This window comes from Artibeus jamaicensis, unplaced genomic scaffold (assembly GCF_021234435.1).
Source record: "Artibeus jamaicensis isolate MK-2021 breed Jamaican fruit bat unplaced genomic scaffold, CSHL_Jam_final scaffold_1689, whole genome shotgun sequence".
Taxonomy (NCBI): Eukaryota; Metazoa; Chordata; class Mammalia; order Chiroptera; family Phyllostomidae; genus Artibeus; species Artibeus jamaicensis.
This window is the reverse complement of record NW_026522029.1, coordinates 8279161-8293513: the sequence shown is the minus strand read 5'-3', so window position 1 is coordinate 8293513 and position 14353 is coordinate 8279161. Positions and strand designations below refer to the sequence as shown.

The following is a 14353-nucleotide window of genomic DNA, read 5'->3' as shown; positions in this document are numbered from 1 at the left end:
GGCGGGATTAGCTTTGGGCGAGTCGCTAGGGGAGAAAAAGTGGTGGAAGGACAGATGTCGTTTCATATGTATGAGAAGAGGCACCAGAGACAAGGGCGAGTCAGGGCACGCAGCAAATGGCAGGGCAGTGGGGGGGGGAGGGTCTCAGCGCTGCCGCCGCCCTCGCTATTGGGCCAGAAATGGCGCCAGGCTCCCTTTGCCCAGTCCTACTGCCTGAAAGAAAAGAGGAGGCCTGGGTGCCCCTCCGTGCGTCCTCTCCTGGCAGGGTCGCAGTGGTAGCTGGCTATTCTTTTTTTTTTTTTAACTGGTTTACAAAGAGCCTTCCTGACTATCTCCTATTGTCCTGAGAGGTTGGTGTTACTCAGTATTTGGGGGGGGGGGCATGGATTCTGTTTAATCATCTTAGCAAAGTCTTATCATCTCCGTTTTATGGACAAGGGAGCCGAGCATGGGGAGACTTAACTGGTCTGTGGTCAGCAGTTGGAGCGTGGCAGGACAAGATGAGTGTCTAGGTCTTTCGGCTCCAATCCAGAGCACCTTGCACAGCTCTGGAGCTGCTCTAGAGCCATGCCCTTGTCCCGTCATTCAGTCACTCAGCAAATACTTACTGATGTCTGCTATGGGTCAGGCAGAGTTCTGGGCACTTGGGCTACATTAGTGAACGAAAACGAAGATCCCTGACTCATGGAACTCATGTCTGCTCTGGAGCGCGGCAGGGGCAGAAATCCACAGTACACATGATGCGTGGCTGAGTTAGAAAGCGTGTTGATGGGTGGTAAGTGCTACGGAGAAAACTCACTCAGGCTGTGAGGATCCCTGGGACAGAGGGAGTGGGTTACAATTGTAAGCACGGAGGTCACAGCAGTAGAGGTCGTTTCAGGGAGGGTTAGGGGTGCTAAAGGGACAGAAGCAGGTAAAGTGCCCAGAGCTGGGGTGCATGGGCGCTCACGCATGCTGACAAGTGGTGGCTGTCACCACCATACCAGTCCCATCTCTTCATCAGCTTGTCAGTGTCTTCCAGGAGCACCCCCCCCCCCCCCCGGCCAAGGCCGTGCCCCAAGTGGACAGGCAGCTCAAGTTACAGACAGCGTGGCCCAGAGCATGCTGACACCGATGGCCTCAGCTGGGTGTTGAGACCAGAATCTGCTTTGTGTAATGTGTCCGTGACCAAACCAGGAAGGCGGGCCCCGACCGAGCACTGACCCTGCTGGTTTGGATTGAAGTGGAAGCTGGAAACCCAGGGTAGAACAGCAAACGCTGAGAGCACAGGTGATGTAAGGCCAGGCTCCCCAATTCTCCTTCACACCAGCCCTGGGGCTCCTGGCACCGTGTTGCTAGGCAACAGCCCACAGGCAGAGGACCATCAGCAGGGGCCGGCTGCTTGGGGTGGGTTTGTTCTGCCTGCTGCTGGTCTGATGCCTGGTCTGGCGGAGAAGGGGCATTGCCTGTAGGTAAAAGAAATAACTTCTCCAGGTAAAGGCCAAAAGATATCCTTGACCCTGAGTCTGCCTTGGTGCCTACAATTCCACAGTTAAGAACAATTTGCTCTTAAGACTATGGTGTTAAACTTTTTTTGTGTGTGAGACTTTTGGTTCAAAGAAAATCTTAACTGAGACGAATCAACAAAGATTGAAAAGAGAAGAGTAAAAGAGACTGAAGAAATGACATTGCTCCATTACAGGTGGGGTGGGAATCCCGAATCCCTCCCACCCCCCACCCGTCAGAGGGGCTCGCTTTCTAAACCCCTGGAGTCAGGAGAATAATTTGAAAATTATTGTGTTAAAGTATTTCAGTCCCCTGTTAAAAAGTGAACAGACTTTGGCTGGTAAAATATTAAGCCATTTAAAAATGACTAACACATCATGACAGTCTAATGTTTTTTCTGTGTGTAGGAAGGTGGACAACAGACTCCTGAGAGGATCTGATGCAAGTTACAGACCCTATGCCCAGAAAAATGCACATAACTAAAATCTCTCCCCACACCTAAAATTCTGCATAAGAATTTGGGTTGCATGGAGGAAATGGTCCAGGGGCTGGAGATGAAGGACCCCCCCATCTCGTGGGAGATCGGTTTATCTGATTTGCTTCCAAATGGGATCAATATTTAAGTCCTGAGGCAAACAGAAAAGTGGGAGGAAACAGAGAAGATCCAGAGGAGAACCAGAATCTCGGGGGCAGAGCCCAGGACTCTATTTTTAACGTGATCGCCAGGTAGTGTGATGACCTGAGAGGCGTAGGTGTAGGCTGCAGAGCTCCGGGCTGGGGTGTCTAGGCCCGAGGGCTCAGGAGACCCTGCTACTGAGTCGGCAGTTTTCGGTTCTCGAGAGGCTGGGAAGGGAGGAGCGAGGAGGGAGAAGGCCTGTTGCCCTCCCCAGTCTGAGCAGCTGCAGAACAACAGGGAAGGTCCTGCGCCTTCCACTCCACCCTTCACAGCAGGACGAAGCAAGGTCACTATGCCCTGAGCCTCAGCCAAAACCAGAACCTGATTGAGGGCATTCTGAAAGCTAAAACAAAGCAAAGCAAAACAAAACAAAAACAAAATAAAACAGCAGTCCGAGAGACCATCCAGCCAGGGCTAGGCCTAAGAGAAAGTCTCGTGTTCAAATTCTGACATTCCCCGCCATTTCCCGAGTTCTGTGATAAGTTCTGGAACTCATTGCTCCCCGCTAGCAAAGGTCTAGCCTCTCCTTGGCAGTGGGGACGGTTGAGTGGGACCTGCTGCTGTCTGAGTCAGGTGCTTTCCAAGCAAAGAGGCATTTGCAACCGAGTCAGCGAACACCTGCTGGTCCCACTGTGTCAAGCTTGGGGTGTTGGCCTGGCCTGCCCCCACCTGGACATTGTCCCCAGAGGATCTGCTTTCAGGGACAGTGAGGAGACGTGGAAGAGCCTGCAGTTGGGGGAAGCAACCTCCTCCGGACCCCACCAAGGCCTTGAGCCAAAATCTGGGTTTCCTAGAAAGCCCGTTTCACTACCCGGGCCCTGTCCCAGCCAAGACCAACCCAAGTCATGTCGATCCCCTGCTTCCGTGGGTGGCTGGGCTTCCCGCAGCAGCAGCTCTGTGACTCTGAGACGCAGGATGTGACACCTGCCGCACTCTGCCATTCTGTCTGTGTGGCAGAGGTGGCAGGGGTTGTCCCCTCCCCACAGCTGTCGCTGGGCAGTGATCCTCAGCCCCATGGGGTTTTACTCAAGTGTATCCACCTGTCTGAACTGTACAGTTAGGATTGCGGATTTCAATGTGCACAGATGTCACCTTAAAAGAATGAAACCTATAAAAAATAACTTCGAGTAGGGAGACGTGAGGGGAGGTAAATGAGCAAGAATGGCAGAAATTGGTTAAGTATTGACGCTGGGTGGTGAGTACATGACGGGCATTATGTCGGTTTCTAATAATAGATATTCGAAATTTACCAAGTATAAAAAAGGAGACTTAGAAATGTGTGCTTTCTCAAGAAAATCTGTCTTCTTGATCAAAAATCTTAAGGAAACTCATACTCTTTAATTCTAGTAATTCTGCTTCCGGAAGTCTATCCCGAGGCAATAACCAGTGGTACGCAGAAAGTTGCACTGTAGTTCTACTTAAAATAAGGAAACACTAAATTCAATGTCCAACAACAGGCGAATGATCAAAGAAAGGGGAGCATGGGGCATCTGTAATAGTGTAAACAATAAAAACAAAGTTAAAAAAAGAGAAAGAAACCGCGGTGCCACCGTTAAAGACACAGGAGAGTGTTTGTGACCTACAGCATGGGACAGGAAGGTCAGAAAACATAACGACCTGCCACATGACCTTCACTTTGTTTTATAAGTGAAACGCTCTGCAAACGCCCAGCATGAGTGTGTTCGCGGGCAGGACACTGAACGCTCTCTGCGGCTTCACTCCGCCCTCTACTGCGTCCACGTGCTGTGAACGTCGTCCCTCATTCTTGCAGCGAAACCCTTTGGAGCACGTCAGTTTTAGACCCGGCACCCATCTCTGTGGAATTGCCCTATTTATGTCAGCATCCTCTGAGACAAGAAAAAGACTGGAATTACGAGGAAAAATGGGCCCCACAAGATGTTAGCCCAAGGTCCTGCTGTTCTTTCTTTCCTAGGGACACTGACATCTACACGCAAAGCCAAAGGTTCTCATCAAAAGTTAGGCTCACAGCTCCCCACGCTGCATCTCTTCCCTCTGGACGAAAGGGCTGAGTTTTCTGAGACTGTTCTGAGCTACACCCGACACAACATCTGGTACCTATAAGTTGTGGGCATACAATATGTACCGTATTTGCCATGTATAATGGGCACCCACATTTTGGTGTGCATAATACACAGGATTACTATACCCATTGTTATGCCCATGGTAGGTAATCATTATACCCATATATAATGCACATCCTTATTTTTCCTTCAAAAATGTGAGCAAAAAAGTGTGCATTACACGTGGCAAAACACGGTATTTGGTAAATATTTATAATAAAAGGAAAATAAAAATGACGCTCTACAGTTGTTCTCTTACCATCTTAAGTGTCTACAATGACAGACGGAGAAACATGTTTATCATATTCCCACAAGTCTGAGATGCCATTGCTTCGAAGGCACAGCAGGTTTTAGGCACCACAAAGGACGAGAAGGCTCTGTCTGTTAAAATACGACACAGTGCTTCCTCACTGTGTCGGCTGTAAGCCAAACACCTTGATTTCACAGGCGTTAAAATGGGAAAGAAACTGGCATCTCAGACCAGGTGAAATGCAGCACGTTCACCAATTCTGGAGGTAAAGCTTCTTCCTTCTGGTTCTGATGCGCCTGGATATTAATTGTCTCATTTTTAGGCTCAGCGCCTTGCATTCATACATGTTATGCAACAATGCTTTGATATGGATTGAATGGGGACATGAAATCTATTTTTCTTATGCATGTCATAATTCAAAGTAGTTCTGCACTTGACTATCATTTTAGAGCCGACTGTAAAAATTCATCAGAGCCAAATGAATTATGTGTTCTATTGTTTCTTACCAGATTTAAAAGGGTAAGTATTTAGGGGTGGTTGGCATATCCATTCTGTTTTCTTTCTCCCAAGCATTACTTTCTATTGTTGTTCTATTTACTGGCTGATCCTTTGCTGTTTTGTTGCTGTTACTTAGCTTATTCTTAGTGGAGGCAAAGCAACTGAACCGTGAGCTTCTCATTGCACGGAAAAGTCTGGCACGAGGGACCCACAGGATACAAGCACCTGCGTAGGCTAAATATGACGTTTTCTTAAAATGGGAGGTGGAGTACGTAGTCTTTCTGGGCAGAAGGGAGCATGAGGAATACAGGGAAAGAGAAAGGGCTTCTGTGACAATCCTTTGGAAATTCTTCATAGACCAGTCCTTGCTCATAAAGTCAACAGTTTGGGATAAGAAAAACTCCACCTGTTACTAGCCTCTTCTTTAGTTACCTTCCCATAATCCTCTGGTATATCAGGGCGTTCGTTACTTATTCACAACAGCAAAGAGAGCTGTGCCCCCAAAAAAAAGAAGAAGAAGGAGAAAGAAAAGAGAAAAAATGAAAGAGAAGGGATTTCTAATGGCTGGGTGCAGAGAAATGGTCCAAATTATAAGGGCTCCCATGATGCCTTGCTTTGCACTGGGCCCCAGGGCCCATTACTGTGTCAATGGGGATCAGTAGCCATGGCGCCGGGCAGGAAGTGGGTGAGACGCTGTTACTGCCTGGTCACTGCTAATGTGCCTGGTTCTGACTGTTCTCTCCCCTGCAGTCTGAGTACCACTACGAGTACACCGCGTGTGACAGCACGGGTTCCAGGTGGAGGGTCGCCGTGCCGCACACCCCAGGCCTCTGCACCAGCCTCCCCGACCCCGTCAAGGGCACCGAGTGCTGTAAGCAGCCATCCGGCTCCAGGACCACCCTGTCCCTCAGCTTCGGCCTCTACTCCAAGCCCCCTGCCATTCCAGCTAGACCCTTCCTAACTTAAGGAATCAGACCTCTCCCCCAAAGAGTCCCTATCCCCAACCCTTTAGAGATTTGGTGCACAAATGTTATTTCACAGATGCAAACTGGGATCTGAATTTTCTTGTTCTTTTTTTAAATTTAAGTCCCATTAGGGTATAGTGTATGAGTGACTCCAGCTGGGTGCCACTCAGATGCTTTCTGCAGTGTGCGTATATTTTCATTTTTGCCTGTGCATCTCTCCAGTCTACCCTCACCAGCCACAACTGGTCATTAGGAAAAATTGCAATTTGCATTTCATTCTTGAAAAGGGGGCCAGAGGAGATGAATCTCTGCAGAGACAGACCTTCAAAATGCGCTGGGTGTCACTTCGGGGCACAGGAACCTTCCTGACTGTGGAGGCAATGACTTGCCTGCAGTTCCCGTCCCCACCTCTGTGAGTCCGGAGTCAGGACTCCTCTGCGCTTGGCAGCTCATCCCCCACGCTGTTCTTTTTGGACGTGCAAAGGGGGCAATGGTAAAAAACCAGGGACCACAATCAAGGAACACTTGAAGATTTGGAAAGGAGACTGAGGGCATTTAAATTCTAAACTAAGCTGAGTCCAGTGCCCGGGTCAGTAAGTAGGCAAATAAACACGTGTCAAATGAATGAATGAATATAGCTCAGATCTGAGCAGAACTGAGGTGTGACTCACAGAAACAAGTGAGCCATCTTCAGTTAGCGAGGCCAACTTTATCAGCGGCCCCCCGCTCTGTGTGTGTATCTGCTCATTTCCCAGCAAACCCTCCTGGAGCTCCTGCTGTGTCTCTGTCAGCCATTGAGCCTCCATCCCTGGAGCAGCTCAGAGCCTTGGGGCAGGCTCCCATTAATGCAATGAGTTAGTACAAGGTGAAAAAGAGTGGGGGCTGCGGGTACTTCTTAGAGATCAGAACCACTTGAGCAAAAGTGTGGAGATAGAAGAAGAGGTGACAGGGGTGAAGGCAACACAGGCAGGGTGACGACGGATGGGGTCGGGGTGGAGAAAGGCCTGTAGCGGGAGATGCGCTGGAAAGTTAGGTTGGGGGAAGGTGCAGAAGACCAAGCCAGGCTGACAGCTTCGTTCCACAACCGAAGGGGCGGACCTGGTTGTTTTTTAAATAGCAGGAGGAACAGCACATGCCCGTGTTTTGGAATGATACTCCTGACCACAAAGGGAGCAGAAACAAGAAACAGGGAACTAGTCAGGAGGATGCTGCAGAGGTTGAGCGAACAGGCCATGGGAATCCCAACCAGCATGGTGGCAGTCGAACCAGAAAGGAGACAGAGGCCAGAGACTCGGGGGGAAAATTTAGGGCTAAAGGGCCAGTGCCTTTCAGAGGGGTCGTGACCCAAGAGACCACGGTACCCTCTTCCCCAGGGCGGTCTCTGAACGCGCAAGGCTACTCCCTTGGGAAACAACAGTGACAGGGACAAGCCCAAGTCCCTCAGGAAGGCAGAGCTTCCACAACCCTAACTCTTTTTTAAGTAACAGCTTCATTGTGATATAATCTACATGTCATAAAATTTACCCCCGAAAGCTGTAAAATTCACTAGTTTTTAGAATATTCACAGAGTCACATAACCATCACCACCCCAAGAGGCAACATCAAGTCCATCAGCCATCAGTCTTTCCCATGGCCCCTCCCCCAAGTCCCTGCCCTTCCGAACTTCCTTGTTGGGAGAGTCCCGGTTAATAGAATTGGACAAGACGTGCATGGCCCTAAATCTTAGTGGGCTGACCACCTAGATCTCCATCCTCTGCTCCTCCCTTCAGGGTGCCCACCACCTGTCCACTCACTTCTCCTGGGGCGGCAGCAGCCTCACAAGTCCACCCTTGTCCTTGCCCTGTGTTCCAGCCTTTTCCTGCAAAGCTGGGGAGTTTCTGGACATGAAGGACCAGTCGTGTAAGCCCTGCGCGGAGGGCCGCTACTCCCTGGGCACGGGCATCCGGTTCGACGAGTGGGACGAGCTGCCGCACGGCTTCGCCAGCCTCTCGGCCAACATGGAGATCGATGACGGCACCACTGCGTCCACCGAGAACTGCACTTTGTGAGCCGCCCCCTCCCTGTCCTCTCCTATCCGCTGCGCTCCCTCCTCCTGTGCTGGGGGAAGGGCTGCAGGGGGCACTCCCCTCCTGCTCTGCAGGCTGGTCAGGGAGGATGGAAAGAGGGAGCCAGGCTGTCAGGGTGAGGGCTGGAGCAGGTCGCCACAGCAGTGTTGGGATGGGACGTCCATCCACCTCAGCCCATTCACTGATCCAAGCTTCCTAGTGATGGACAGGCCTTTGTGACAGGCAAAAAAACATGGGTAAATAGTCCTGACCAGTGTGGCTTAGTGGGTTGGACATCATTCCACAAAGCAAAAGGTCATCGGTTCAATTCCTAGTCAGGGCACATGCCTGGGCTGCAGGTTCAGTCCTGATCGGGGCACATACAAGAGGCAACTGATCGGTGTTTCTCTCTCACATTGATGTTCTCTCCCTTTCTTTCTCTTTTCCTTCCCCTCCCTCTAAAAATAAATAAATTCAATTTAAAAAATCTCTGGGAAATAGAGGTAGATAAGATGGCCAAAGGTCAAATGACCCGGTCTATTTAAAACAAAGTCCAGTTGGAGTTCCACCATAGAATTCTGGATCAGCAAACATCCTCACCTTGACTGCAGCACTTGTAAAGCACCGGGCATCTGCCTGGCTTTGGTGCTGCCTTCTACCACTGGTCCGCCAAACCTGAGTTCATAGGTTTGGTGCTGGGAGGAGAAGCAGGACCAGAACTTCGGTCAATGGTGGTTGAGATCTTTCATATCCTTTGAGACCATGGTGCCCAGACAGTTTTCCAGCTCAGAAGGAGATCTTTCCAATAATTGAGAAGCTCAGCCCAGGGTGCTTGGAGAGCTAGTGAACTCTCCTTGTCAAAATCTCTGGATACATCACTCCAGGGGTAGGAGTTAAGTGATGCGCCTCCCGTTGTTCAGCGCTATTCTGGATGCTTTGCCCATATTATTTTCTATTACCTTCATGAGAGAGGACCCTGTGAAGAAGGTGTGATTGTTCCCATTACACAGAGCAGGGAATGGAGGCTCAGCCAGTGAGGTTAAGGGACTCGTTCTATGTTGCCCAGCCCACAACTTGTGAGACTGCAATCACACCTGGTCCCAACCTTCCTACTGCCCCAAGCTGCTACCTTCAAATAATTCAGTGAGCACAAGGCAATGTTGGCCCCAGGGGAGAAGCGTGGGGGGGATGCATAGATGTCAAAGACAATCGTACACTGCTCTGTGTTATATACTGACAAAGAATATGGCAGAAAGTACATACATTATGCCGAGGCAAAGGAAAGGACAGGAATTAATTGTATTACACTTGGATTTCTCACACTGGGAGCAGTGTCTCCCATTCTGTACTTTAATCTCCTAGAAATACCACTGGCAGAGCCAGGCAACAGGCATTGCATAGTCTGAGTTCACTACTCTGTTAGAATCCAGATTATGTGTCAAAATCATCAGCATGAAGACACTGGCATCAGAGACAAAGCTAGAGAGGATTAACACTGGAAGGAGAGGGAATGTTCGGGTTAAGACAGACACCCCCACCTGGGTCCCAATAGAGGACGTGATTGACCCGACCGAGGGGCAGGCCCGGCTCACTCTGTCAGTTCCCACCCAAGGAAGAAAGGGTCTCTCTCTGGGGACCACACTAGAAGTCCGGAAATCTCAGCAAGGCAGGATGTGGGCTGGTTAATAAAATAACGCGTGTTTCCACTGCACAGATTCGGAAGGGCCCGGGTCTCCAAGCGTCTATGACATTCCTAGGAGAGGGGAAGGATGTTTCTTCTCTGTAGAAATGGGCAGGAGGCAGCCCTCCAAGGAGGTTTTGTGACTTCCTCACCATCCCGCAGAAAGGCAGTAACTAGGCACCGAGATACCAAGTGTCTGGTACGTGGTGAATCCGTGTCCACTGCCTCCAACCTGACCCCCGCCAGCGTCGCCTGCTGCCTGCTCTGCCTCTAACGCCCCCCAGCCAGTCTTCCTTCCACACGCAGCCTCTGCCCGGCCACTGTCCATTCAGCAGCCAGACTGATCTTTTTTATTTTTTTAAGATTTTATTTATTTGTAGAAGGGGAAGGAAGGATCAAAGAGATGGAGAGAAACATCAGTGTGAGAAAGAAACATGTGCACCCCAACTGGGGACCAAACCAGCAACCCAGCCATGTGCCCTGACTGGGAATCAAACTGGCAACCTTTTGCTTTGTGGGATGACGCCCAACGAACTGAGCCACACAGGCCAGTGCCAGACTGATCTTAAAACACAGATCCAATCACAGTACTTTCCTGCTGAAAATGCTGGATTCTGTGGGTTCCTATTGATCTTCCAATAAAACCCAGCGCCTTGCCACACCTGCAGGCCCCATCTGGCCTCTGTCCATTTCTCCGACCTCTCTCAGGACCTCCCCTCTTGCTTGCTGGGCTCTGGCCACGCGGCCACCATGCTCCGTCCCTCCTTGGGCCCTTCGAACAGACCTCGGGGCCACTCTTCTCCCACTCTTCTCCTAGCTTCTTTTTCTCCCTCAGGCCTCTGCCCACACGTCCCTTCCTCAAAGGAGCCAGCCCTGACCCCACTGACTCCTAGTACAGCCTTGCATCATCTCGAGTTTCTCCGAATGGCACTTTTCACAGTTACTACTAGGTGATTCATTATGTGATTAGTTAAGGTTCGGTCTCCTCCACGATAAATAGAATGCAAGCTCCAAGAAGGAGGGGGCCAGGTCTGTCTTGGTTTTTTGTTGTATGTCCACCATCTAACATCTGGCACAAAGGCAACAAGAAATAAATAACTGGGGACAAAACAGGCCAATCCAACGCGTTTCCAATGGAAGGATCCTGCACTTTCAGGGGCTCCTCCTTGGTCCCTGGATGCATGTTCCAGGACCAAGGGGCTGGAAGCAGTCCTCAGACCCAAGACTGGGACAAGCAAGAGGGACTAGGAGAGAAGGAGGAGCGACAGGGCAGGGCTGTCGTGTGTCAGCGGAGAGGGAAAGACGGAAGCCCAAGGAGTGGGAGGATGAAACAAGACAGAGAAAGAGAGATGTAAACGTTAGGAAGGGCTTCAGACACTGGAAGCCTCCGAAGTTTTCCTCTACAGTTTCTTCTGACTTGGGCTTCTGAAAGAGTGCTACACAGCGAGAACCAGGCCGGTGTCTGGGTGGCCTCCACGTGAGAATTCCTCTTAGAAAACCTGCCTCTTCCCCCAGGGCCATGGCAAAACGAAGCAGGTATGGGCAGGCCACAGCTAACTGGCCGAGAGCCAGTTTCCCAAGCACTTCCGTGCCTCGGTTTCCTCATCTTAAAAAATCGAGCTCCTCTCCGAGGCCGTGGTAAGGACGAAATGAGATGGCAGGTGGGAAGCATTTGGAGCCACGCCCGGAACTAGAAGTCAATGGCGCTGCGCTGTTCCTGCTGAATGTGAAATGATCCTCACCAGGCACGGCTCTGACAAACACCAGAATGGCGGTGCACTTTGCAAATGTCACCCACTTATGACATCCTTTTAATTATTCATCCACCTTCGGGAGTTATTTATAGCTGATGCCGCGGAGCACGTCCGCATGGTCTCTGTTAATGGAAGAAGTCAGCACCACTAGGTCAGCTGGTGTGTCCCGGGGGGCTCAGCACAGGAATTCTGCACGTGCTTCCGCTCAGGAATGGCATTAACCATTGAAGAACCATTGAAGAGCTGGACATGCCACGTTATTCTGACAGACAAAGGGGAAACCAGCAGACTGAGGTCCCCTTACTGGGGCCTTATTAATAATTGGAGACCTGGCTGGTGTGGCTCAGTGGATTGAGCGCGGGCCTGCGAACCACACGATCGCGGTTTGATTCCCAGTCAGGGCACATGCCTGGGTTGCAGGCCGGTTCCCTGCAGGCCAGTTCCCAGCAGGGGATGCACAAAAGGCAACCATACATTGATGTTTCTCTCCCTCTCTCCTTCCCCCCTTCCCCTCTAAAGATAAATAAATAAAATCTTTAAAAAAAAATTGGAGACCAGAGCTGGTTTCAAACTAAACAGTGACTTGGTGGGGGCATAATGTGGGGGCATCTCTTCTTGGTTCCTTAGTCAGGAGGTCATGCTCTTTTTTTTAAAGATTTAATTTATTTAGTTTTGGACAGAGGGGATGGGAGGGAGGAAGAGAAGGAGTGATACATCAGTGTGTGGTTGCCTCTCACATGCCCCTCACTGGGGACCTGGCCCACAACCCAGGCCTGTGCCCTGACTGGGGATCGAACCGGTGACCCTTTGGTTCCCAGGCCCGCCCTCACCGAGGCACACCAGCCAGGGCTGGAGGTCATTCTTTACTGAGCATTTTCAGGTGTAAGCTTCTGCTTACCCACAGGTCCAAGTGGGTTCCGCTGGGCGACTACATCGCCTCCAACACGGACGAGTGCACGGCCACACTGATGTACGCTGTCAACCTGAAGCAGTCGGGCACCGTCAGCTTCGAGTACTACTACCCAGACTCCAGCATCATCTTCGAGTTTTTTGTAAGCCCCTGGCCAAGGGGGAGGGCGGGGGGCAAAGACTCTCCACGGCTCAGACTTTCGCAGGAATCACCAGCGCAGTGCTGCTCGGGGAATTTCCACGGTTGTGTTGTCTCTGGAGAGAACTGTGGGCAAAATGCGCTGAGGCTTCAAGAGGCAACGGACTCCAAGGGGGAAGCGCAGAGTGCGGGAGGTCCTCGGGTTTTCCCTGCTCAGACGTGAAGGTGTGTTCAGGCATATGACGTCCCTGCTCACGCATGTGACGGCTCCTCTGAGTTACAAGCTGTTTCTGTGTGTGTGAGACAAGCTCCCGCCCTCCGTCACGGCTGTGTGCTTGGAGCTCTGGTTCCTAGAGGGAGGGGCAGCTCTTCTCCCACAGGAGGGGGTCTCTGGAAGGCTGCCGCAGCAGGGGGAAGGGACCCATTGCCTTAGAAGGCTGAGACTCTGATCCCAGACTCCTGCTGCCTCAGGTCCAGAACGACCAGTGCCAGCCCAGTATGGACGACTCCAGGTGGATGAGAACCACGGAGAAAGGCTGGGAATTCCACAGTGTGAGTACCACGCCGGCCTTCTTGTGCCCTTGCCTGGAGATGCCAGCCTTTCCCAGAAACCCCAGAGAAGGGGCCACGGGCCTGTCCTCCAGGGAGGGCTTCCTCCCAGTCTGGCTTCCAGCCCTCTCCCTGGAGGACAGGGGTTGACACGGTGAGGAAAGTATTAGTTTCTCTCCTCTTGAGCTGGCGTAATATGGATGTGGGCTGACGTGTTGCTCTGATGGCTTGATCCCAAGGGTCGGCAGCTTTCTGGCTTTAAGGACCCAGTCTTCTGGGGGTGGGGGAGGGGTGGACGAATAGAACCAGAGAAGAGTGAGGGACTCCCAGCCACCCTATGGTCAGTACCTCCCCGTCCCTCCATCGGTCTCACCATGGAGATGCCCATGGTGTCTGTGACTGAGGGAGAAGCAGGGAAGGGTGGGAGGGGACTGTAGAGGAGGCTTAGAAGGACGGAGGGGCTGAGCCAAGATGGGAGGAAGGGTAAATCTGAAGGACTGAGGGGGGATCAGAACAGGCACTGCCATGCAGACCGGAGGGGCGGGGGTCCCAACGAGAGGCTAATCCAGGGTTTTAGGAGTGTCTGTCTCTGAGGCTGAGCTAACTCCTCCTGTCCGTGGTTTCTAGGTAGAGCTTAATCGAGGCAATAATGTCCTCTACTGGAGAACCACAGCCTTCTCAGTGTGGTCCAAAGTTTCCAAGCCTGTGTTGGTGAGAAACATCGCCATAACAGGTATGGAGAGCGGGCTGGGGTCTGTTGCCGAATTTCTGGCCTGTGACTCTTCAGGGGGAGGATGGGGGTCAGTCCCCAGGGGCCTCAGTCTCTAGGCTCAACTTTTGCTTCCCTGTGTTCTTCCTTCCCAGGGGTGGCCTACACTTCCGAATGCTTCCCCTGCAAGCCCGGCACGTACGCAGACAAGCAGGGCTCCTCTTCCTGCAAAGTTTGTCCAGAAAACTCTTATTCAAACAAGGGAGAGACTTCTTGTCACCAGTGTGACCCTGACAAATACTCAGGTGACGTTTCCGAGGGCAGGGAGGGTTTGGTGGGGGATACCAACCGGGAGAAACAGGAAGTAAAGCCGTGCTCTGGTCAAGCTCTTGATTAATAATTCTTTTTTTTTTAAATCCTCACCAGAGGACAGGCTCACTGACCTTAGAGAGAGGAGAAGGTAGAGAGAAGTATCATGTGAGAGAGAAACATTGAGGGTTGCCTCTTGCACGCACCCTGACCTGGGACAGAACCCGCAACCTAGGCATGTGCCCTGACCAGGACTGACCAGGAATTGAATCGGTGACCTTTTGGTTTATGGGACGATGCTCC

General features: G+C 51.4%; 1 protein-coding gene across 4 annotated transcripts in view; it reads left to right on the top strand.

Annotated features, from left to right (window-relative positions):
* ELAPOR1 (endosome-lysosome associated apoptosis and autophagy regulator 1) overlaps nt 1-14353 on the top strand; it is a 53330-nt gene that overhangs the window by 15138 nt on the left and 23839 nt on the right. For 3 of the 4 annotated variants that reach the window (XM_037152400.2, XM_037152399.2, XM_053655886.1), the window contains exons 2-7: nt 5741-5861; nt 7807-7999; nt 12340-12487; nt 12955-13035; nt 13660-13765; nt 13897-14046. In XM_037152400.2, the coding sequence (XP_037008295.2) occupies nt 5741-5861; nt 7807-7999; nt 12340-12487; nt 12955-13035; nt 13660-13765; nt 13897-14046 (799 nt within the window). The remainder of the gene's footprint in view (nt 1-5740; nt 5862-7806; nt 8000-12339; nt 12488-12954; nt 13036-13659; nt 13766-13896; nt 14047-14353) is intronic. The other variant, XM_053655885.1, reaches the window with a different exon arrangement.